This window comes from Rhinatrema bivittatum, chromosome 11 (genome assembly GCF_901001135.1).
Source record: "Rhinatrema bivittatum chromosome 11, aRhiBiv1.1, whole genome shotgun sequence".
NCBI classification, from domain to species: domain Eukaryota; kingdom Metazoa; phylum Chordata; class Amphibia; order Gymnophiona; family Rhinatrematidae; genus Rhinatrema; species Rhinatrema bivittatum.
In genome coordinates this window covers 35,078,492-35,101,151 of record NC_042625.1, presented here as the reverse complement: position 1 = coordinate 35,101,151, position 22,660 = coordinate 35,078,492, and the positions used below count along the sequence as shown (strand labels likewise).

Sequence of the window (22,660 nt, the reverse complement as noted above, 5' to 3'; positions counted from 1 at the left end):
ATATATTCACTTCTGCTACACCCACTCGATCAGCAACCCTTGCACCAAGTAAGCGCAGTAGCAGCTTCAGTGACTCATCTCCACAAGGTTCCACAACTTAACATTTTGTAAAGCCCCGCCACATGGTCATCGCTGTGTACTTTCATTTCTCATTGTCTTGATCAGCACAATTAAACTCTGGAATTTGTTGCCAGAGGATGTGGTTAAATGCAGTTAGTGTAGCTGTGTTTAAAAAAGGATTGGATAAGTTCTTGGAGGAGAAGTCCATTACCTGCTATTAATAAAGTTGACTTAGAAAATAGCCACTGCTATTAAAAGGTAACATGGAATAGACTTAGTTTTTGGGCACTTGCCAGGTTCTTAAGGCCTGGCTTGGCCACTGTTGGAAACAGGATGCTGGGCTTGATGGACCCTTGGTCTGACCAAGTATGGCAGGTTCTTATGTTCTTAAGCCTCTTTGGATGCAGCGCTGGGCTTAGCAGTTCTGCAATCAGTGATAAGATAGCAAGACTGTCCACAACAGGTTGAGCGCACAGTGACAATCCAGGGCAGCAGGACTATGCTACATCCCGTCCATGAATCTTCAGACTGCGCTCACAACCCTCAGTTGGGGACTCCCAGAATGCATTGCTAATTCAGCCTGTTTTTCTGTGGGGGGGGAAAAAGCAAGTGCTTACTGTGAATGGTATTTTCTTTAGCAGGATGAATTACCCATGCTGAGCCACCCACCTCCCTGGATAGCCTCTAGAAAACATGGCACCGCGTGGGAAAGGACATGCAGCCACACAGAGGCAAAGCTTCATGATCTTTGGGAAGCTCTGCCTCGGCCGCCCCAGAAGGATGTCCCAGACAGCATGGCTAATTCATCCTACCTATGGAAAACATCATTCACAGTAAGCAAACTTGCTTAAATTACTCTCCTTTTTCTTTTTTTGCATCTGTGTAGAGAACTGATGGTGGTAAAACTTGGTTTCTTCCAGCAATAATGGAAAAACTTAAAGACCCCAGGTCTCCATTTTTGTGTATAGCTATACAGGTAAACTGCCCAGTAACCTTTCACCCACACTGACCACTCAAGAAAGCAGAGAACCTGGGACAAGTGATGTATCCAGACAGAAGCTTTCAGTCATCAGCTGAGATACCTGGATGATTATTAACTGCCTTGCAATGAAGAATAATTCTTAAGAGATTTCCAATGTTTCACTTTTTGCCTAAGAACACTTTTTTTAAATGTCTGTATTACAATCAAGTTCAGTGGGTTTTGTGTTCAGAATTCTTGAGTAAGAGTCCAGTGAAACATTTTGGCAAGTCTGTTTACGTTACAACTGGGAATATGTTGTAATTTATGTGAAGGGTAATGCTCTGCTATTAGGTACTGCAGTGGTTAATCCACAGTTTTTGTTTTTGTGTGTTTTTTTTAGATTATAACAACATTGGAAAGTTTCTTAATCGGATCCTTGGTATGGAAGTACATCAGCAAAATGCTTTGTTCCAGTATTTCTCAGACACGCTAACTGCTGTTGTACAGAATGCCAAAAAGAATGGGAGATACGATATGGGTATTCTAGGTAGGCATGCTCCTGTCTCTTCTGGCTTGTTGCATGGTTTTAGGTAGAAGATCTGTTTGACCTGTCTCTTATCCGTTTTATAGATCTGGGTTCTGGAGATGAGAAGGTGAGGAAGGCAGATGTTAAAAAGTTCCTAACCCCAGGGTATTCTACCTCAGGCCATGTAGAATTATATACAGTAAGTGCACGTTCATATGTTGATCTCGTTAATCACCTTCCTTTCTTTCTTTAAATGTTTGTTCAGGGGCTAAAGTTAAAAACTTTTGTGGCTGAAACGCAGAAGGGCAGGTGCAAGGTACAGCCCTCCCTTCTCTGATTACCCAGTGGAGCCTACTGAAGATTTTGTTTGTTTGAAGTTTGATATTCTACTTTTTACCATGAATATCCTAAAAGATTACAATAACATTAGATCAACAGACAAGGGGTTGAGGATCTGTATATTTAAAGACAGATTCATGGTTAGGTTGTATCTGGGTTGTTGGACAGGCAGTCTGTGTTGGAAATGCTTGGCTAAAAAGCTCTGCTTTAGTTTTCTTCCTGAAGGTGAGGTAGCTGAGCTCCAAGCATGTTCCAGATATTACTGAATTTGGGGGAGAGTGTGGCCTGGCATCCTCAGTCAGTCTAAATTTTTTCAATATCTTGTTAGATGCTGGATTTGTAACTGCATTATTTTTGCTATTTTACTGTACTTTTATATTTATGGAAATTGGAATATTGTGTACTTTTTAAGTTTGTTCTTTCCTCTTGATATGTACATTTTCAGATTAGTGTTGAAAGAGGAATGTCTTGGGAGGATGCAACTAAGATGTGGGCCGAACAGATGGGACCAGATGATGGATTTTATTTATCACTGCAAGTAAGGGGCCTATTTACATTTTCCTTGTAATATGATTCATTTTTTTAATTCAGAGTTTTTAGACCAGGGATGGTGAACTCTACTCCTAAAATGTCACAACCAGATACTGATTTCAGAATATCCAAGAATCTACCTCTCTAGACCAACTTGAATGTGGATCTCCCCTTTTGCTGCCACAGAGCCATAAGTATGTGGGTGGGGGGGAGGGGGCTAAGATCTTTCTCCCCTGAATTTCCATTCCCAGTCAGCATCTCGTATCATAGAGTAGGAATTCCAAGGCAAGAGAAGGGACCATTTGACAAGATGATGAGCTTTTGTTACTCCTTCCTTCCCTTTTCAGTTTCCTGATTTGATTGTAATGGTTCCTTTGCCTTGGTAATAAATCTCAGAGCCTCCTTCCAGGGACAGATTGTAGTATTTCCTGTTCTGACTAGCCTTGAACCGCTGCCTAGTCTTCGGCCTAGATAGCAAAGTGTTCTTTTTGTTTTTTTTTTTTAAATCCTTCACGCTTGACACATCTATCCATTATACATTAATTGTCCAGTTATTTAATGTTTAACATAGTTGTATGTGTGCACAAGTTTTATTCTTTTGTAACAAACTTTTTCAGATAAGAAATAACAAGAAAACTGCCATTCTGGTGAAGGAAGTAAATTCAAAAAAGAAGCTCTTCCTGGTACATCGACCAAACACAGGGAAGCAACTGAAATTAGAAACATTAGCAGACTTGAAAAAGAAATACAAGAAGGTACGCATGAGTTGTGCATTAGTTGCCGTGGACTGTTTTGTGTAGATAGAGAATCCATTTGGATTTTAGCCTGCTCGTGTATTTACCATGTGATCAGATTTGGTAGTAACATGGATCTTTTTTAGTTTGCCTTTGAACATAAAACTGAGTGTCTGTAAGTGTTTAATCAGAATGCCAAGAGCATTGTGGGCCTCCTACCTATTCCTATTAACTCTGCTGCCCTACAATAAAATGAAATCATTAGATCATTCAGGTGAAAGGTTAAACAATCATTGAGAGGCATTTTATTTTTTATTCTATTTGTTTTAGGCATGGCATTTTCATCCTGCTTATTTTGGACTTTCAGGGCTAGGATTGGTACCACGAACCTTCATAACTAGCCAGAGATTTTTCTGTCCCCTCCCATCTTTCTGTGGTCCGGTCATTGCAGTCCTTGGTTATGGGGTCTAAAGACCACAGCTCCTTCCAGAGCCTTGCTATGCCGACTTATTTTGAATTTTAATTTATAAAGAGATGCATGTGTTAAAATGTTCATGAACTGGTTTCCTGCATAGTTGCCACCATTGGTGTGCTGCGCCTCTTCCAAATGCCATGCAATCACCGCATTAATATATGAAAACATGAACCTTAGACACTGAGCATGATAAAATCTACACATTTTATTTTAAGTATTACATGCTAACAGAGACCTAAGAATAAGGCCAAAAGAGGAAACTAGATTCATGAAAAAGGTGATAGTTCAAAAATCTAGCTAGTATTGCAGCTTTAACAAGACTATCTTGTCTTCTGCTGAGCAGTGCCCCTCCTTCAGATCTGACCTTTAATAGCTGCATTTCTGCAAGTGACATCCAGTGCCTCACAAATAGTCTACCCTCTTTCATAGAAGAGAGAGGTCTGAATCTGCATAATGAATGTGTTAAGGTACTTATGCTGACATTCTCTGGCATCTGTTGAAATGCAAAGGCTGCTCTCCTAAGGTGGACTAGTAAGATTCAGGTGTTGTATACAGTAATGATAAAAGACATTCCTCTTCAACCAGGCAAGCCGGTCCAACAATTGGGTTATGTACTCCAACCAGCAGATGGAGACAGATCACTGACTCGCTGATGTCACACTCATAGTATTGCACTGACATCAGCCTGCCAGTATTCTTCGTCTCCAGCAGATAGTGCACATGCATTCTTTACTGTGGAATGAGGCCTGTATAGGCCGGATGAACATTAGAAGCTGAGAAGCTCCTATGGTGAAAGGCCAATCCTTCCTCCCCCAGTTGAGGAGTTTCCTGAGGTTGATGACTTGTTTGGAGAGTCACTCCTGAGGTAATAATGCTAAATTCCCTCCCTTAGTTGAGATGGAATGGCATCGAGACAGCATACAGGGCTTTTTCTGGCTGGGGTTGGGACTTGTACATTTTACCCCTCTTCTCTCTGTACTGCTATCCCGCACACTATCTCTTGCCTCAGGACTATTTGGGAGATGGACCCAAACGGAAGATGTGGGGCATGGCGAGGGCATTGAGTACTTACAGAACTCAGGCCTATAGGACCATACTGCTGGTGGCTTAGCAGTTGGGAGTCACTGATCCCTTACCAAGCAGTCTTGGAGAGCCTGGATCAGGAGAAATATGGCAGCAGCAGCACGCAGAATGTGGCACTGGGCTGAGGGTTTTGAATGATTTCTGCTGTGTGGCCTCTCTTGGCATGTTGCTGTGTGAGAGCAACCGTTTTTCCTCCTTTATTTCACAGCTGGCCGAGAGACTGCCGTCGCTATTGCTATTTTTTTTTTGTGTCCGAGAAGGGCAGCTTACAGTCTTATTTATTTATTTAAAAACTTTTCTATACCGTCGTTTAGTAATGTACCATCACAACGGTTTACATTTAGGCACGAATAGGTTTGGTTTCTAGGTTATCCATAGTGTGCCAATATTTACGGTTACATAGATCAATAATATCTAAATGACAGGTGGGATGAGGTTACCATTTATATGATTGTCAGGATAATCAGTCCGAGGAGCCCCAAGGAAGGGCGAGCTGTGTCTGCAAGTTGGTCTGAATCGTAAGGGCAGTGGTACATCATGGCAGGAACAGCAGGCATGTTAGTTATGTGGGTAATTGGCTTAGGGTTGGGATCTTCCTCTGACAGTGCCAGCTGTGATAGAATAATTTTTTGTTCTGTTCTGCTTGGGGTGCTTTGATTAGTTGTGAGTCAAGCTCCAAGATGGACAGTTCAGGTGGGCAGGAATGGTGGCCATTTTGATTTGCCAGCCTTGGCGCTCTACCTCAGAGGCAGTTTGGCCTTAGTATCTACAGCATCAGTGGAGCAGTGTCTCATCCGTTGCTGACGGAGGGTGTGGCATTGATATGTGTCACTGCATGAGGATTCTCTCCTGTCCCGGGGTCCTCTGTGTAGGTTCTGAAAGAACAAAGAGTGAGCTGGGTGGTGTATTTACTCTGATGCTTTTGGTGTCTGGGATCTGAACTTCCATAGCTGAGAGATGATAATTGCTTGGACTTTCAGTCCTTCATGGCGAAGAGTGTTTTGTTGGATCCCGCTCTACCACAGCAGTTCTATGACCTTGAGGGGGGGTTGAGGCACCTCCCATGCACCATTTATGAGGCCTTCAAGATATCCACCTGGTCTTCAGCGGTGGCTATAGCAGCCTGAAGAATGGCATGTTGCACCAAAAGGTTAATCTACTCGGAATGGCTGTAACCACCCTTGACAGAAGGCATGGGGTATGCTACAGAGAGCAGAAGTTACTATCCTTAACAGAAGCCATGTGGGTAACCTGCACAGAGTTGCAGAAATATCCTTAACAGAAGGCATGGGGGGTATTCTGCATGGGGTAGCAGTTACTACCCTTCTCGGAAGATATTGGGGTCACCTGCACAGAGCAGCAGTTAATATCCTTAACAATAGTCATGGCTATCTTGCATGAAACAGCAGTTGTTACCTTTTAGCAGATCAAGGTTATGATTTGGCACGTACCATGGCTAGGGCTGTAGCCTTGGTGGCAACAGCAATAAGTAGGGAGATTCTAAGATCTTTCGCTTACCAGAGGATTGAAAATCTTTGTTATGGTCTGCTTTCTCAAGTTGCTGTTTTCGAGACTCCAGAAGACTTGGCGAGAGCAGAAGTTCAGGAATTTGGAGGTCTTGTTTCTTTGTTAGGTCTCGGTCATTTTAACCTCAGAATCCAGATGACGCAGTGCCGGTCGGGAGCTTACCGTTCTTCACACTGAAGTTTTGGAGGGTCTACCTACAAGTATTTAGCTAGCTGGTCGTCTTGTCTAGTTCTATCAGAGGTGGACCCAAATTGAGTCCAGTTAATTGATACAAAAATGGTCAGGGTCGGTTGCACCTTGGATTGGGTGCAGCCAGTTTTCTGAAGCTTTTATAGTGTCTCCATTCACGCCGCCGAAAAACAAGCTGCTGTATTGGCCATGTTGCAGTAGCTTGTCACATTGAAAGCAATAGTTCCAGTATCAACGGATCAGAAAGGAACAGGCCGATGCTTTATTTTATAGTTCCAAAAAAACCCCCCAGAATCTTTTCATCTAATTTTGGATCTGAAGTGGATCTGTTCAGTTTGACTATGGCATCCAGAACCTTTTCATAGGTCATGTTGGTAATAGTGGCAGCACTTCGCAAAGCAGTCATCTTAGTCCCATCTGTATCTGGTCTGAGCCGAATCCAGGGCCGAGAGTCGAACGGGGTGTCAAAGTGGTGCAGTTGCTGCAGAAGCTTGGCTGGGTAGTCCATAGGTTCAAAAGCAGTTTAGAACCCACTTAGAGTATTGGGAGTTCGGTTTTGACACAGCTCGAGGCAAGTTATTGCTTCTGGTACTGCAAATCCAAGAGCTGTGGGGACACATTGAAGACTTGTGTTTGACAAGCTGCCCTTTGTGTAGGTGTGCCTGCAGACCCTAGGTTCCATGGCGGCAACTTTTTTTTTTTTTAATTTACATTTTATTAAACTTTTCACATTACATATATCAATGATGACAGGTAAAGTATCATCAAGCAAATAACAAAGGAAAGTAAAAAATTGTAGTAATCATACACTAGCCCACATCCAGGGGAAATACTAAGGAAACATCTAAGAATATTAGAAAATTACTATGCCAGGACACCCATATTACCTTCTTCAAACTGGGTTCCTCTTGTCATTAAGAAACCTCTCGATCTGCAGGGTCTAGAAAGATAAACTTATTACTCTGAAATGAAATAATACATTTACAAGGAAATTTCAAATAAAAAGTTGCTCCTATATCCAATACCCCAGACTTCAGTAAAAGGAACTTTTTTTCTTCTCAATTGAGTTTTCCTCAAAACACCCAGGAATATCTGGATCTTCTGACCACAAAAATTTAACTCCTTAAATTAAAAAAAAATTGGCGGAAAAATAAGTTTTTATCTGAGTCTAATATGAAAGTGACCCCAAAAGTGGCCTTAGTTCGTATTTCTTCAGCTTCCAAAAAAGAAGAAATATTTGGGCTATCAATAGGTGTCAAAACATCAAAAGACCCCTCCTCTCTATTTACCACCCTTTTCTTACTAGGTAAATAATTGGAAATCTGAAACATTTTTTCATTCGTAAATTGCAAATTCTCAACTGCATATTTTTAAAATAACTCAATTCCTTTGAGTTACTGGAAAATTCAAAAGACGTAAATTATTTGACCGTAAACAATATTCCAGAGCTTCATATTTTTGGTGAATAATTAATTTCTTTAATAGAGGAAACAGAAGTTTGCTGCAGACAGGATATGACCCCAGACTGCAGTTTAACCTCAATTTCCAATTTTGAGCATCTATTCTCCAAATCTAAAAATTTAAGAGATGCTTTTTCTGTATATAAAGACAACTGTTTTACAAAATTTATCAAAACACTATCAGTTCTAGTAATTACTCTCCAAATGTTCTTGTTATATTTCCACCGGTGGTTCTTGTGTATTAACTAATAATTCTTCCTTTGCAGAGTTAAATATCACAGGTTTTGGAATAAGATGAGTAGCTGGTTCTAATGAAAGCAAGTTGTCAGAGTTCCTTCATTGTCCAACTAATAAATCACCATTAGTAGATTCATATAATGGCTTTTGTTGAAGTTCCAGCATATCATTATTTCCCTGATCACGAGAGACATTTTGAGAAATATTTAAAGCAATTATGGATGCACCTGTTGCTGCTTGTGGCATGGGAGGTGGAGAACGTGTTTCTGGGGATAATGAAATCCCAGCTATTTCCATAATCTGTTCTCGCAGTGTTGAAACATTTTAGAAGGGATGTGCCCCTTTGGTGCACGGCTTTGGCGCGCCGGCAGCAGCACACCGCAGAGCGCCTGCTTTTATGGTCCTCTGGGGCAAGGTGTCTCTCCAAGTGCCCACGCTGGATTCGGAAACCTCCCCCCCCCCCCCCAATGGCGGCAACATTTGAGTGGTCTTGTGGGTCAGGGTGCACATGTGTTCGTTACAGCGGACACTATTGTCTTGGAGTCCTCTGTCTCACGAATACAAGATTCAGCTGTGGCTGTGCCAGAGTTGATAAAGCAGGCCCACCTCTGGTGATTGAAGAGGGAACATCTGGTCAAGGAATGGAATTGGAATTTCCCAACTGGATAGTAGGATCTACGGATATGAGTCTCCGTGGATGGGGAGCTCGCTGCCTTGGAGCGGGTGGCGTTGATCAGTGGTCTCTTGAGGAAATGGGTAGGTTCATCTATCAACTAGAGGCTCGTGTGATGGCATTTCCAAACTTTGTGGATGGGTTAATAGAGCGGTGAGAATGCTGTCTTGAAACACTATGGCGGTAGCTTGCATAAATCATTAGGTAGGAACCTGGAGTTAGCAGGATATAGATATGGATCTGCTTCTGTTTGGGCAGAACAGTATCTTCCAGCATTTTTGCTCTTCCATAATAGGCATTGAAAATGTTAAGACATATTCAGAACATGGAGACTGTGATAATCTAAGGGAATGGGAACTATCAAACACTGTCTTGCCAATTCATTGTCTCCTAATGGAGTGGCCTGTGTTGAACTTGCTGGCAAGCAGCGGAAACAGAACTCCATTGCTTGTATAGTCTCAGATGAGATCCTTGAGCTTGGTGGTTCTAGATTGGCCTTGGTGGCCTGGGTACGCAGATTTTCAGTGGCTGTTGGTAGGCAGTAGCAGTTGCCAGTACATAAGTATTGCTGAGTCAGGATCCAGTCCTTGGCAAGAATTCCAGTCTGCTTTTGTATTGCAGTTTGGCCCTTGAAGGGATTTATTTATTTTATTTATTTAATTCTTTTATATACCGGATATAGAGCGGATGAGTTATCCTATTCTGGCATGTGTTTCTCTTATTCTGGAGTGGTTACAAGAAGGTTTGGTTAAGGGATTGGCACTTACTACTCTGAAAGTGCAGGAAATGGCCCTAACCTACTATAAGGGGCATGTTCAGGGTTGCATTCTGTCCTTGCACCTGGATTTTTCTAGGTTTTGAAGGAAGTCGAACATGTTAGCCTCTGAGGCTATCCATTCCTCTTTGGGTTCTTATTTTGGTGCTGGCATTTTTATCAGGAACTACCTTTCTCCCCTGAAGCAATTTTCCTTGCGTTTGACTATGAAGCCAGCAGAATTTGGAGTGAAAACAGTTTCTCGTACGTGGGATAGAGTATAGATAAGAATTGTGCCTTCCTTGTTTTTGACCAATGGTTGTTTTGGAGCTTTTTCTCTTGCATCAGTCCATATTGTTACTGTCTCTAGATAGAGGTATGGACGTGCAGGAATTCACAAAGTTATGTACTTTTGGATGTGAGGATACATCTTTTGCATTGACTTAAGTTTGAGAGGTTTTGGAAGACAAATCATCTTAGTTCATGGGGATGTGAAGATGGACGAAGCAGATTCTCGTACCATGGTGGCTCGTTGTATTTTAAGGGGTTAGTAGCTGCGACCTATAGGATGCGAATAGGCTCTTGCTAAAAAGATTGGAGCTCATTCTATAAGAGCATGGACAGTGTTGTAGCTGTTTTCTCCACTAAAGCACTGGATCTAATGGTAAGAGAGAACACTTATGTTTTCCCAAGGTAGATGTACTTGTGTGCAGACTCCAAGCGGACCACTATTCCTTTGGAAGGAGGAACGGCCTTGAAGGCTGCTCATGATAAAAAGATTGAGACTATCCTTAAGCAAGCATTTAAAGCTGTAGCAATGACCTTGCAGATCGCTTCTTGTTCCTTGGTGACTCGCTCTTGTTTACTTCTCTCCCAGGAGATCGATGACTCTGGGGTAAATTCCAGGGCAATTATGGAACCAGCTTCTGCCTTCTTGGCAGATGTGGGCCGTGATTTGGTCTGCACTTCATCCAGAGGAATGGCTTTAATAGTAGCAGCCAGGCATCGATTGTGGTTGAGAAATTGGTCGGCCGATGCAAAATCCAAGGCTAATCTTACCACATTGCCCTTTCACAACTCGCTTTTGTTTGGCAGTGGGTTGGAGAAACTGGCCACTAAGGGGGTCAAACCTCATTTCTCAGAAGATAAGCAGGTGCAGCGCTTCCTTAACATGAGGTTGTGCTAGAAGATCCAAGCGTTTTCGACCATACAGAGGAGTGGCCCTTCAGAGGACCCTTCAGTAGGTCTCAGTCCTTTCATCCCCGACAATCCAGAAGAGGTGCAGGCTCAGCTAGTGGAACCTCCTGAACCTCTCAATGAAGTTTTGACAACCCACCCAGGAGAACAGGGGATAGGGGGCCGCCTCTCTCATCGGAGGTGGGTCGAAATCACATCGGATCTGTAGGTCCTAGAAGTATAAGAGAAGTATATGCGATGGTTTCGCAGTGTTCTTGGGACATGTTCATGGAATCTCCCTGATACTCCCCACAGAAGAAGTGGGCAGTGGGGCGGGTACAATGGCAAGGTTCCGAAGGCTGTGGTCCCAGTTCCCACGTCTCAAGAAAATACAGGATGATATTCCATTTATTTCATTGTGCCAAACAAGGAGGACTCTTTTCATCCCATCCTAGACCTCAAAGATGTCAACTCTAGTTTGCGAGTGAAGCATTTTCGCATGGAGACTTTGCACTCTGTGATAATGGCCATACAGTCAGAATTTCTGACCTCTCTGGATCTGTCTGAGGCCTATCTTCACATTCCCATCTGACTAGATCATCGCTTTCTGTGGTTCGCAGTTTTGGGATGCCACTTTCACTTTCGGGCTCTTCCCTTTGGTCTTGCCACCGCTCCCACAACCTTTTCCAAGGTAATGGTGATAGGAAGGAATTCTAGTACACCCGTAGTTGGATGACTGGCTGGTTTGTACCAAGTTGCTGGAAGTGATTCGCCTGGTGATTTGCAAGGTGATTTCCCTGTTGCGGGGAGCTCGACTGGGTAGTGAACCTAGCCAAGAGCAGCTTTCAGCCTTCTCAGTCGCTGGAATACCTGGGGATTCAGTTTGACACGAAACAGGGCAAAATGCGAAAGCTGTAATTCAATTCTGTCTATTGTTGAATACTCTGCGCTTGACCATATGATCTTACCTGCAGGTCCTTAGCTTTAATAGTGGCGACCCTGGAAGTGGTACCGTGGGCAATGGCGCATATGCGTCCTCTTCAGCACTCCCTGCTGTCTCGTTGGAATCCGCAGTCTCAGGGCTATTCGAATCTGCTCCACCTGCCGATGGAGGTCTCCTCCTAACTGCAGTGGCTGCAGGCGGATTATCTACAGAAGATGGTTTCCCTGTCTCCACCAGACTGGTTAGTACTGCCAATGGATGTGAGTCTTCCTGGTTGGGGAGCTCACTGTTAGGAACTGAGAGCGCAAGGGTGCTGGAGTCAGAAGAGTCTCTCCTGAACATCAGTTTGCTGGAAGCCAGGACAGTCCAGGTTGGCATGTTTACAGTTCAGAGAAAGACTGCTGGGTCAGTCAGTCTGAATAATGTCTGACAATGCAACGACTGTGGCCTACATCAAAAGGCAGGGAAGTACCAAGAGCCAACAGGTGTGACAAGAAATTGATCAATTTATGGAATGGGTAGAGGTGCATCTCCAGACAATCTCAGCCTTGCATATTTCAGGCAAAGACAATGTAAGAGCAGACTTTCTCAGCAGGGAGAGTCTGGACTCAGGAGAATGGACATTGTCAGACGAGGCTGGGATCTCCTGTTCCTAGACCTATTGGTGACTTTGCACAGTGTGCAAGTTCGGCGGTTCTTCAGCCGCAGAAGAGATCCAAAGTCATTGGGGATTGATGCCCTGGTGCAGGAGTGGCCAGAAGACAAGTTACTGTATGCCTTTCCTCCCTGGCATGTTGGGCAGATTGATTCGAAGGATTGGATGCCACAGAGGGATGGTGCTCTTGGTCGCTCCAGATTGGCCAGGGACACCGTGGTATGCAGATCTGCGGAGACTCCTGGTGGATTCTCCTCTTCAGCTTTTAGTGCACAGGGACCTGTTCTTCACGAAGATCAGACTCTATTTTGTCTTATGGTATGGCCCTTGAAAGGTCTCGCTTGTTGAAACGTGGATACTCTGCGGCAGTGATTTCTTGATTTCCATCTTGCTAACAGCTAGAAAGTTCTCCATTTCCTTGGCCTATGTATGGGTTTGGAGAGAGAGGCCTGATGTGAGGAGCGAGGTACTCTTCCTTCCTTGGTCAAGATTCTGCTCATTTTGGGTGTTTTGCAGGGTGGTTTGAATAAAGGCTTGGCTTATTAATTCCTTAAAGGTACAAGTAGCAGCTCTTGCCTGTTTCAGAGGTCAGGTAATTGGTAGATCCTTGTCAGTTCATCCTGATGTGCCCCGTTTTCTGAAAGGAGCGAAACATCTTCAGCCTCCTTTGCCGTTTCCATTGCCCCTATAGAGTCTTAAGGTATAACGGTTTTTATTTTCAGTCAAGTAAAAAAAACAAACAACTAGCCGGAGGTGGGGTGGTTCTGCACCCACCCCCGGCATATGTTACAATCAGCAGCTAACATCAACATACCCCCCTCCCCCCCACCCCCCAAAATCTCCGGAACATCAGCCTCAAGAAGTCCAAGATGCAGCAGGTCAATGCAGTCCACCGTTCCCACAAGGCACCAAAGAAAGTCCGAGCCGGGCCATCAAGCATTAAGGAGTTCGATGCGGGTTCGATGCGGGTTCGATGCGGAAGGGTCTGGATATACAGCTGCCACACCGAAAGAAATCGTCGTCTAGCATTGGGTGAGTGTCGAGCCAGCATATTCTCCATGGTCATCAGCGAATGAAATCCGTTCCTCCACGCCCAATAAGACGGAGCGTCCGTCGACCGCCAGTTGGAGAGGATGATTTTCTTACCTACAATACAAGCCTTTGCCACAAGTAAGCGTGAGCCAAGATCTCGGATGCGAATGGGCGATATACAGCCAAATAAGAGCCACAAGGGGGTAACAGGAATAACTACATTCAAGAAATCAGCCAGATAATCCGCAATACGCCCCCAAAACCGTTTAATCGGGGGGCAAGTCCAAAAAACATGCGACAAGGTGCCCAAGGCCCGACCACACCTAGGGCACCCCGCCCCAGAGACCAGCCTAAAGTGATAAGCCATCTGAGGGGCAATGTACGCCCTACACAAAAACTTATATTGCATGTCCCTGTAATATTGGTTAACCGAGATCTTGGCTGCACGACGAAAACACACCTTAATAATATTCGGGGTAAGGGCAAAATCACCATCATTAGTCCAGCGGGTGGCCAACAGTACAAACATGTCACCCCCCCCTACCAATCGCAACTTGGAATAATAATGGGACAAAGAAGGTACCGCGCGGCCCTCTAGTTGAAACAACCGTTTTAGGGACTGGAAAGTGGCCGGGTCCTTATGTGCCTCCGGAAGAGATCGTAGGTAGTGCGACAGTTGCAAATAAGAGAACGTGTGAACTGTCCCCAGCCCATATGTTTCCTTAACTTCCCGAAATGTGAAGGTCTGCCCCTCGGAGGTAAACAAATGTCCCAAATGAGTGACCCCATGTGCCTGCCATGTCTGGAACCCCACAGATTGCATTCCCGGGGTAAACTCTGCGTTACCCCGGACCGGGAGGAAGTAAGCACAGTGAGGGGAGATACTCAACCTTCGGGCAACCCGCCGCCAGGATAAGCGAAGGGGTCGAACCAAAGGTGAGGTCACCAAGATCGAGGTTAGTTTAGCCGAAGGTGCCTGTAACCCATAAGCAGGCGCAATAGGGGCCTGTAAAGCCCTCTCAGATTCGATGGAGGTAAAAGTCCCCGAGTCTAACAACCAGTCGCGAAGGACCCGCAAATTACAAGCTAAATTATACAGACCCAGGTCCGGTACCCCCAAACCTCCCCGCCCCCATTTTGCCTGCAACCAGGACAATGGGACACGCGACTTCCCCCCTCGCCAAAAAAATTTTCGCAGCAGAGTATCCGGGTAACGCAAGTCTGCCCGTTTAAGAAGGATGGGGACATTTTGGAGGAAGTAAAGCCACTTGGGGAGCAAACACATTTTAAAAAGATTAATCCGGCCACTAAGGGAGAGAGGTATGTTTTTCCATCGGAGCAGACTGTCGGCTGTGTCCCTCAAAAGCCCCGGGACGTTAGCCTGGTAAATCTGATCAGGGGCCACAGGAATGTACACCCCCAGGTATCGAAGAGGACCCTGAGCCCAGTGTAACGGAAAGTCCCCCGGCCAAGTGGTCGATAACGACGCCGGGTAAGCCAGCACCGAGGATTTATGGGTATTCATCTGTAAGCCCGAAAAGACCCCAAACAATTCAATCAAAGAAAGGAGGCGAGGGACGGAATCATGAGGCTTCGTGACAAGGACAAGCAAATCATCAGCAAAGGCCACCCCTTTAAAAATCCTGGAGCCAAAGCGGACTCCTCGTATTCCCCGCTCCTGGTGCAACGCTAACAAAAAGGGCTCCAATTGCAAAATAAATAACAGCGGGGACAGAGGGCAGCCCTGGCGCGTCCCCCGCGTCACCTTGAACTCGTCAGATCGACTGCCATTTAACAGGTTCACTGCCCTGGGGTCCGCGTACAACAGGCGTACAGCTTGAAGGAAAAAACCTCCGAATCCCATCTGTTCCAACAGGCGAAACAGGTACCGCCACTCCACCCGGTCGAATGCCTTTTCCGCATCAAAACTGATGACCAGGTGAGGCTCCTCCAACCAGCGACATATAGTCATCGCCGTCAGCACTCTCCTAATGTTCACCAAAGCATACCGCTGGCGAACAAAGCCCACCTGGTGATCGCCGATCAAGGTGGGCAAGATCGCGGCCAGGCGATCAGCCAGGATTTTTGCCAAAATTTTATGATCTAAATTTAAAAGGGAAATGGGGCGGTAAGACCCCGGTAGAAGAGGGTCCTTCCCGGGCTTTGGTAAGAGGGTAATAAACGCCTTATTCTCCCCTTCCGGAAAGGAGCCCCGGGAAACCATCTCCGAGTACCCCGCAGCCAATGGGCCCGCTATTTGGTCTTTCATAACTTTGAAAAATTCCGCCGTGTAACCGTCTGGCCCTGGTGACTTAAAATCATGCAATTGTTGGATAGTCAGAAGAACATCCCGGGTACTGATGGGCTGGTTGAGGGCGTCCCGCTGGAGCGCCGTCAACTGAGGCAGTGGTAGGTCCGAGCAAAATCGCTCACCCTCCGCCCCCCCCCCCATCCTCAGTGGAGTACAAGGTAGAGTAAAACGTGCGAAAGCCTTGAAGAATTAATTTGGTATCACTAGCGACCTCAGTAGGGGAGATTCGCAACGCCGGGACAAAGCGACTCAGCCGCGCCGACCGGATCAAATTAGCCATCAATTTGCCAGCTTTGTCACTGTATTGATATAATTGGAAGCGATAGTACAGATAGCTCTTAGTCGCCCTCTGGTGAATCAGGGAATTGAGTGCCATCTGAAGCGTTCGAAAGCCAAAAGGGGTCGTCTTAGTATCCCGTCGCGCCAGGGACTGCCTAGCCTTCCGCAATTGGGTAGTGAGAGCCAGGATCTGCTTGTCCCGCATCCGCCTATGATGGGCCACATAGGAGATAATTTCCCCACGGAGAACCGCCTTAGCAGTATACCAAAAAAGGGAGGGTTGTTGAACATGCGCGTGATTATCGGCCACAAAGTCTGCCCATTTGCTGCGTAAACATTCATGGAATTTTTTATCATGAGCTAGAAAATACGGGTAACGCCAGCCCTGACTGCCCCGCCCCCCACCGGTCAGACACAAGTCGATCCAAACTGGAGCATGATCAGAGATAACTATATTGTCTATGCCCGCAGCCTGCACATTTGAAAAAGCGTGGTCACTTATCAAAAAATAATCCAACCGCGCAAAAGAGGAATGCGCCCTAGAAATGTGGGTAAAATCCTTCTCCATGGGGTGCAACACTCGCCAAGCGTCCATGACATGCAAGGATTGTTCCAAAAATTGAGGGCCCTTCCCCATAAAACGCTCCGGTTGCCGGGACGTGGAGGCATCCAACGCCGCATCCCGGATGGTATTAAAGTCCCCACCCAAGAGCAGAGTCGCATGCAGGTAAGGAAGAAGATGGGCGTACAGAGCAGCATAAAAGGCATGATCATAAACATTCGGGGCATAAACATTGCACAGCACAACAGATTTACCATAAAGCTCAGTAATCAGAATAATATACCTGCCTAAGGGGTCAACAATGTCCTTAACAATTTTTATAGGGAGACTTTTATGAAGTAGAATTGCCACCCCTGCAGATTTGGTGGAGCCCTCGGCACTGTACACCGCACCCACCCACTCCCTCCGCAGTTTATTATGTTCCTGGGACGTCAAATGCGTCTCCTGCAGGAAGGCCACAACTGTGGATTTCCGCTTGAGCCACGTCAAAATTTTAGTGCGCTTAATGGGGGAATGTAGCCCACAGACATTCCAAGACACAAATCTAGTGGGTAAAGTCATGTCTGGCCCCTATAGAGTCTTAATTTGGTTTGAGTTTTTAGCAGGCCCTACGTTTAGACTTTGTAGCAATTTGTTCTGAGTGTAGGGTTTCCAAACTGCAGGCCTTGTCTTGCCAGGAGATATTTTTTCAGGTGACTCAGGATGGTACAGTTGCATATACTGTTCAGTCAAAAAAGAAGGAAGGTGGTCACTGAGTTTCACTTGAATCAGTCCATCTCTCTGCAGTCTCTGGACAAAGCGAGAGAGATGTAGGAGTATCGTCTGTTGTGACCCTTGGATGTCAAGAGACATATTGTCAGGTATCTGGAGGTTACTGAGCTTTTGCGGAAGTTGGATCTCCTGTTTCTTTCACGGCGGTAGTAGACAGGGAGAGTCATCCTCGTGAGCTACAGTAGCTCACTGAATTAGAGGTAGTCACGACTGCATAAGTGGATGCTGGGAAGCTGTTACCTAGTCAGGTTAGGAATCATTTCACTAGGGCTCTGGCTGTGTTATGGGCAAGAAATTAGATTGTCTCTCGTCAACATTTGCCAAGCTGTGATGTGATCCTCCTTACACACCTTTTCCAAGTATTATCGTCAATGTGCAAGCCTGGGAGGATGCAGCCTCTGCATGTGCAGTTTTGACTGAACTATGGGCAACCTCCTGCCCTTTTCGGGAGTAGCTTGAGTACATCCCACTTGTTCTGGATTCATTTGACTGGATGCTGAGAAATTACTACTTACCTGATGATAATTTCCTTTTCTTTAGGACAGTCAGATGAATCCAGCTTCTTTCCCTTGGCTGCTGAATATAGAAACATAGAAATGACGGCAGAAGAAGACCAAATGGCCCATCCAGTCATCAGTCTTTTTCCCCTGTCGTTGAAGCAGAGAGCTATGCTGGATATGTATTGAAAGTGAAGTATCAGGCTTATTTGGTTTGGGGTAGTAACCGCCGTAACAAGCAAGCTACTCCCTGCTTTTTTGTGAATGCAAAATCTTTTTTCCACATATCCTCTTGCCGTTGAAGCTTAGAGCAATGTTGGAGTCGCATTAACCATGTGTATGTTTATTGAATAAGGGTATTATCTCCAGGCAGTAGCCGTCATTCCCGCGAGCCACCCACTCTTCATTCACGTCCTCTAGACTTTATGGATCCACAGTGTTTATCCCACGCCCCTTTGAAGTCCTTCACAGTTCTGGTCTTCACCACTTCCTCCGGAAGGGCATTCCAGGCATCCACCACCCTCTCCGTGAAGAAATACTTCCTGACATTGGTTTTGAGTCTTCCTCCCTGGAGTTTCAAATCGTGACCCCTGGTTCTGCTGATTTTATTTTCTGACGGAAAAGGTTTGTCGTCTCTGGATCATTAAAAACATTGATTGTATAATTATCCTCCTATGTACCTATGCGTTACAATGATTACTGGTGAGTGTTATTCCAATCCCTAGATTAGTGTTATTACTTCTTGTCTGAGCTCAGGACCTCTCCTTAAAAGCAATTTTTCTGGTGACCATTTGTTTGATCAGGCGGATTTCAGAGATTCAGGTTTCTGGTGGATTGTGAACAATGGTATGACACTGTATATGGTTCTCTCGGTTTTACTGAAGGTGGTCTCCTCCTTTCATATTAAACAGTGGGTGGAGCTTCCGGAGTTCCTAAATTGGTAAGTGGGTGCGTCGCATACAAGGGAACTTTACATTTGGATGTTTTGGATTCTGTTGTGGTATCTTACGATCATACACAGTTTTCATCAGGCAGATCAACTTTGTATTGCTCAGTGGAGCACAGAAAAGGATGTAAGGCGTCTAAAGCCATGTTTTCTCTTAGGATAAAAAAAATAGTTCCCTTTAACCAATCTCTGTAAAGATCGAATGTCCCTAGAGGGGTTACGAGCACATTCTTTTAGGGAGCAAGCAGCCTCCTGGGCAGTGTCAGTTGGTGTTGCCTCAAGAGAGATGCAGAGGTGCGACTTGGCCTTCATGTCTCACTTTCACTAGACATTACTGAGTAAATATTCGGGAGCCGGAAGACGCTATGTTTGAGAGTGTATTGTGAGCAGGTCTTTTGGATTTCCCGCCCAGTGTAGGGGAGCTTCAGTACACTCCACGTCTCTAGACTGATCTGGGGTATGAACAGGAAAGGAAAGTTGGTTCTTACCTGCTAATTTTAGTTCCTGGAATAGGCCCATCCTCTTGGTTTTGAAAGACTATTGTAGCTGCTGTTGAACCAATGGAGCTAACCGGCGCTTTGGTTACTGTGTTGGTGGTTTAGGCTCCAGGGGAGTCCAATCTGAGGTTCTCAGTTCTCCCTTGAAGGGAAAGTTTTTGAGTTGGAGTTTTCTTCCTCTTGTTAGCTTGGGTGTAGGTTAATATTGAGGGACTGCAGGTGGCACTCTTGGTTATGTAGCAGCGCAAGAAAAGTTTTCTTTAGTCTGTCTGCTGGTAAGGATGCAAAATCCACTTGTCTGGCTGATTTGTGGTATTCCAGGTATGAAAATTAGCAAGTAAGAACCAATTTTCCTATATCTCTAGAACCTTTCTTAATACAATTAAATATTTTCCAGTAAGCTAAGAACTGGCTATAATCTTCACTCACTATGTATTCTTTTGCAGGTACTTTCAGAAGATGCTTTGCCACATTGGATGGAGCAGTACAATTCGTCTGCTGAAATTTGCACTCATGCATACTGGTTCGTACTAAGTAATATATAATTAGTATTTTTCTCTGTGGCATTTGAAATGCTTCAGATTTTTTCGCAGTAACTCCTTAAGTTTTTGTACTGCCTACACATGCAGTGACCTGGGATGATTATAAATCGTGGGGAAGGAGATGCAGACAAAGGAAAAGTTATTTTATTAAAAATGTATTGTAATACAAAATTATGTGCTGGCAAAAATGTGACACAGGCAGTACATCAGACTATAGCACATGTGCATATAAAAAATAGTGCAAAAAACTTGTTACTGACACGCTTATGTACAGAACAGCAAAAAGATAATATAACACAATAAAAAATGATAGGAGTCAGCTGGTCCCTTATAGACTAACCAATTTATTGAAGCACCAGCTTTCAGGGAGAGTTTCCATTTTGGCAGATGCACAATAACACAAATCATAGATTTACTTATTTATTTATTTTTTATTTTTATATACCGACATTCTTGTATAATATACAAATCATACCGGTTTACATTAAAACAGGAGATGCAGGAAAAAAAGTTACATTTGTCAAATACATTTAACATTGATAACAATGAAAATTGTTAACAAGGGATAACAACTATGAAAAAAGAGAGGTAAACAAAAGTGGAAGAAACATAGAAGTTAAGAAGAAAAAAATGAAAAAAGGTAGCACCAAGGGTTGCATGAAGGGGTGCACAAAGGGGAGTGCCCCTTTGGCGCATGGCGCCGTTCCTGGCTCGACGCTGGGCTGGATGACATCACAAGGGGACGGGTCTCATGCTCACTGTTTTTCTTCATAGCGATCTCCATTCACATTTTAAAGCTGATTTAAATACTTCCCTTATCTCGCCCCAAAAGATTAGTATAACCCCAGTGTTGTCCCTGCAAGGCTTAAGCAATTCTCCTCTGAGGTGGGAGGATGAAACTGCACAGGAGAACAGATCTTGCTTTTTAATAATCTTTCATCTTTCAAAGTAATTGGGGCTCTAAATGAGGATTTATACTGTATAGACATGCACAGCTCAGATTTTTCTCTAGCAGTAAGCTATAAATTATCTTGCCTGCTCAGTCTTTTACTTTTCGGTGGGGGCTATTCTACCTCTACACGTACATCTAGATGTCTTCCAGTCCACTGTCCCTAATCCTAATACATTACATTAGCTTGAATAGTTAGCAGCACTGAAGATTATTATGCAGAGACAGTTTAACAAGGCAGAATTTCTGAGAGATAGGAGATTTTGGTGTCATATTCTGGAGTTCATATGCCAACAAGAAACACGTCAATCTAGTCCATTTTGAGTTAACAAAATGAGTGACTCAAGTGCCCTAGAAATATATAGTAGAAGTGATTTTATTTTTAAATTTCTTCTGTATGTTCTGTTGTAGCTTATTTGGGTCAGTTATAGTATTTCAGGCCATGTTGTAGCTTTGCCATTTAAGATATGGGATGGAGGAGTGTTCATAGATTTTGTTTGACTGTCCTGCGTTTTTATTTGGTGATTGGTACAAGTGATTGTAATAATCTGCAAAAACTGAATGTAGTGGAAAGCTATTTATGAATGCATTCAATTTCTTAATACTTCTTGCATGGCTAGGTCTGGTTAGAATGGTCCTATTAATAGATGTCAAATATTAATAGATATTCAGAGAGGAAGTGACGTCACCCCTCATGAGAGCAGCTTGAATTCGCTGCTCCTCGCACACCTCAGGCTTTAGCGGGCCAAATCGCGCAGTTTTCACCTCTACCCGACGCTCCGGCACATCAATCGAGCCCCGCAGCTTTGGAGATGACCACCAAGCGGAAAGTGAATGATCTGCGTAAGTTTTCGTATAATCGCAGCAGCGACGACCTCGATACCGAAAAATCCAATTGGGCGCCGGAGGACCCGCTATCGGAGAACGAGGGTGCGGCCGATTCGACTGTCCATACCAGCGAATTTCCCTCTCGATCGGAACTGAGAGGCTGGTTTACAGAACTCAGGCAGGACATTAAAACTTATAAGGCTGAGATTACCAGCCTTATTGTTGAAATGAGAGAAGAGACAGACTTGGGCCGGCGAATAGATGAAGCAGAGCTTCGGCTGGACACCCAGGGAGAAGGCTGGGTCCAGATGCAGACAAATCATCAGACTCTGCAAGATACCTGCCAGGTACTGGCTGATAAAGTAGAAGATATATAGAGAACCGCAGCAGGAGAAGCAATCTCAGGATACGGGGGGTGCCTGAGTCTGAGGACTTTGGGGACTGTATCGCTGTGGTAGAAAAGATTTCATCTTTCCTCCTGGAATCCATGGAAAATTCTGCTGAGGCTGTCTTGCCCACCATCCTCATCAAGAGGGCACATAGAACCTTGAGACCCAGGATTGTCAACAGACCCAGAGATATCGTGGTGTGCTCTCAAGGAAAAGATTTTCAATATATCACGGCGTCAGCGTACCTGGCTCTGGGAGGGCCATGATATTGCCATCTTTGCCTACCTTTCCACCACTACATTAAAAAGGCACCAGGAATTTCGGTGTGTTACCCTCAAGCTCATAGAGGCTAATATCTGATACCAGTGACTTTTTCCGTGGGGGCCTATCCCTTATGATTCAGGGAGTTACACACAGAGCCAAGACTGTGCTGGAAGCCATCAAGATACTAAAGGAGGCCGGTATTAACATTGACGTTCCTCTCACTGCAAAGGGAGAATGCCCTAATCTTGCCCGCATTGCGACCGCGATCACTCATCAGCCCCGCTGGCAGCGGGTCCCTAAGGGTCGGAGAAGGCTTCAGAGGAACCCAGAGGACAGCTGCCAGAGTGAGGCCCCGGAGTGACTGAGAACTTGACTAGAGCACGTTTCTTGGTTTAAAAATACTGCAGAGCAGAAAAAATGGCGGCTGCTTATAGTTTACTTTATCACCCAATACAGGTGCCATGAGGAGA

General features: G+C 44.8%; 1 protein-coding gene across 2 annotated transcripts in view; it reads left to right on the top strand.

The window, feature by feature from the left end:
• Positions 1 to 22,660, top strand: part of SBNO1 (strawberry notch homolog 1) — a 156,823-nt gene that overhangs the window by 111,908 nt on the left and 22,255 nt on the right. For both annotated transcript variants that reach the window (XM_029619765.1, XM_029619764.1), the window contains 5 exons: positions 1,422 to 1,568; positions 1,652 to 1,746; positions 2,332 to 2,424; positions 3,035 to 3,172; positions 19,665 to 19,741. In XM_029619765.1, coding sequence (XP_029475625.1) covers positions 1,422 to 1,568; positions 1,652 to 1,746; positions 2,332 to 2,424; positions 3,035 to 3,172; positions 19,665 to 19,741 — 550 coding nt within the window. The remainder of the gene's footprint in view (positions 1 to 1,421; positions 1,569 to 1,651; positions 1,747 to 2,331; positions 2,425 to 3,034; positions 3,173 to 19,664; positions 19,742 to 22,660) is intronic.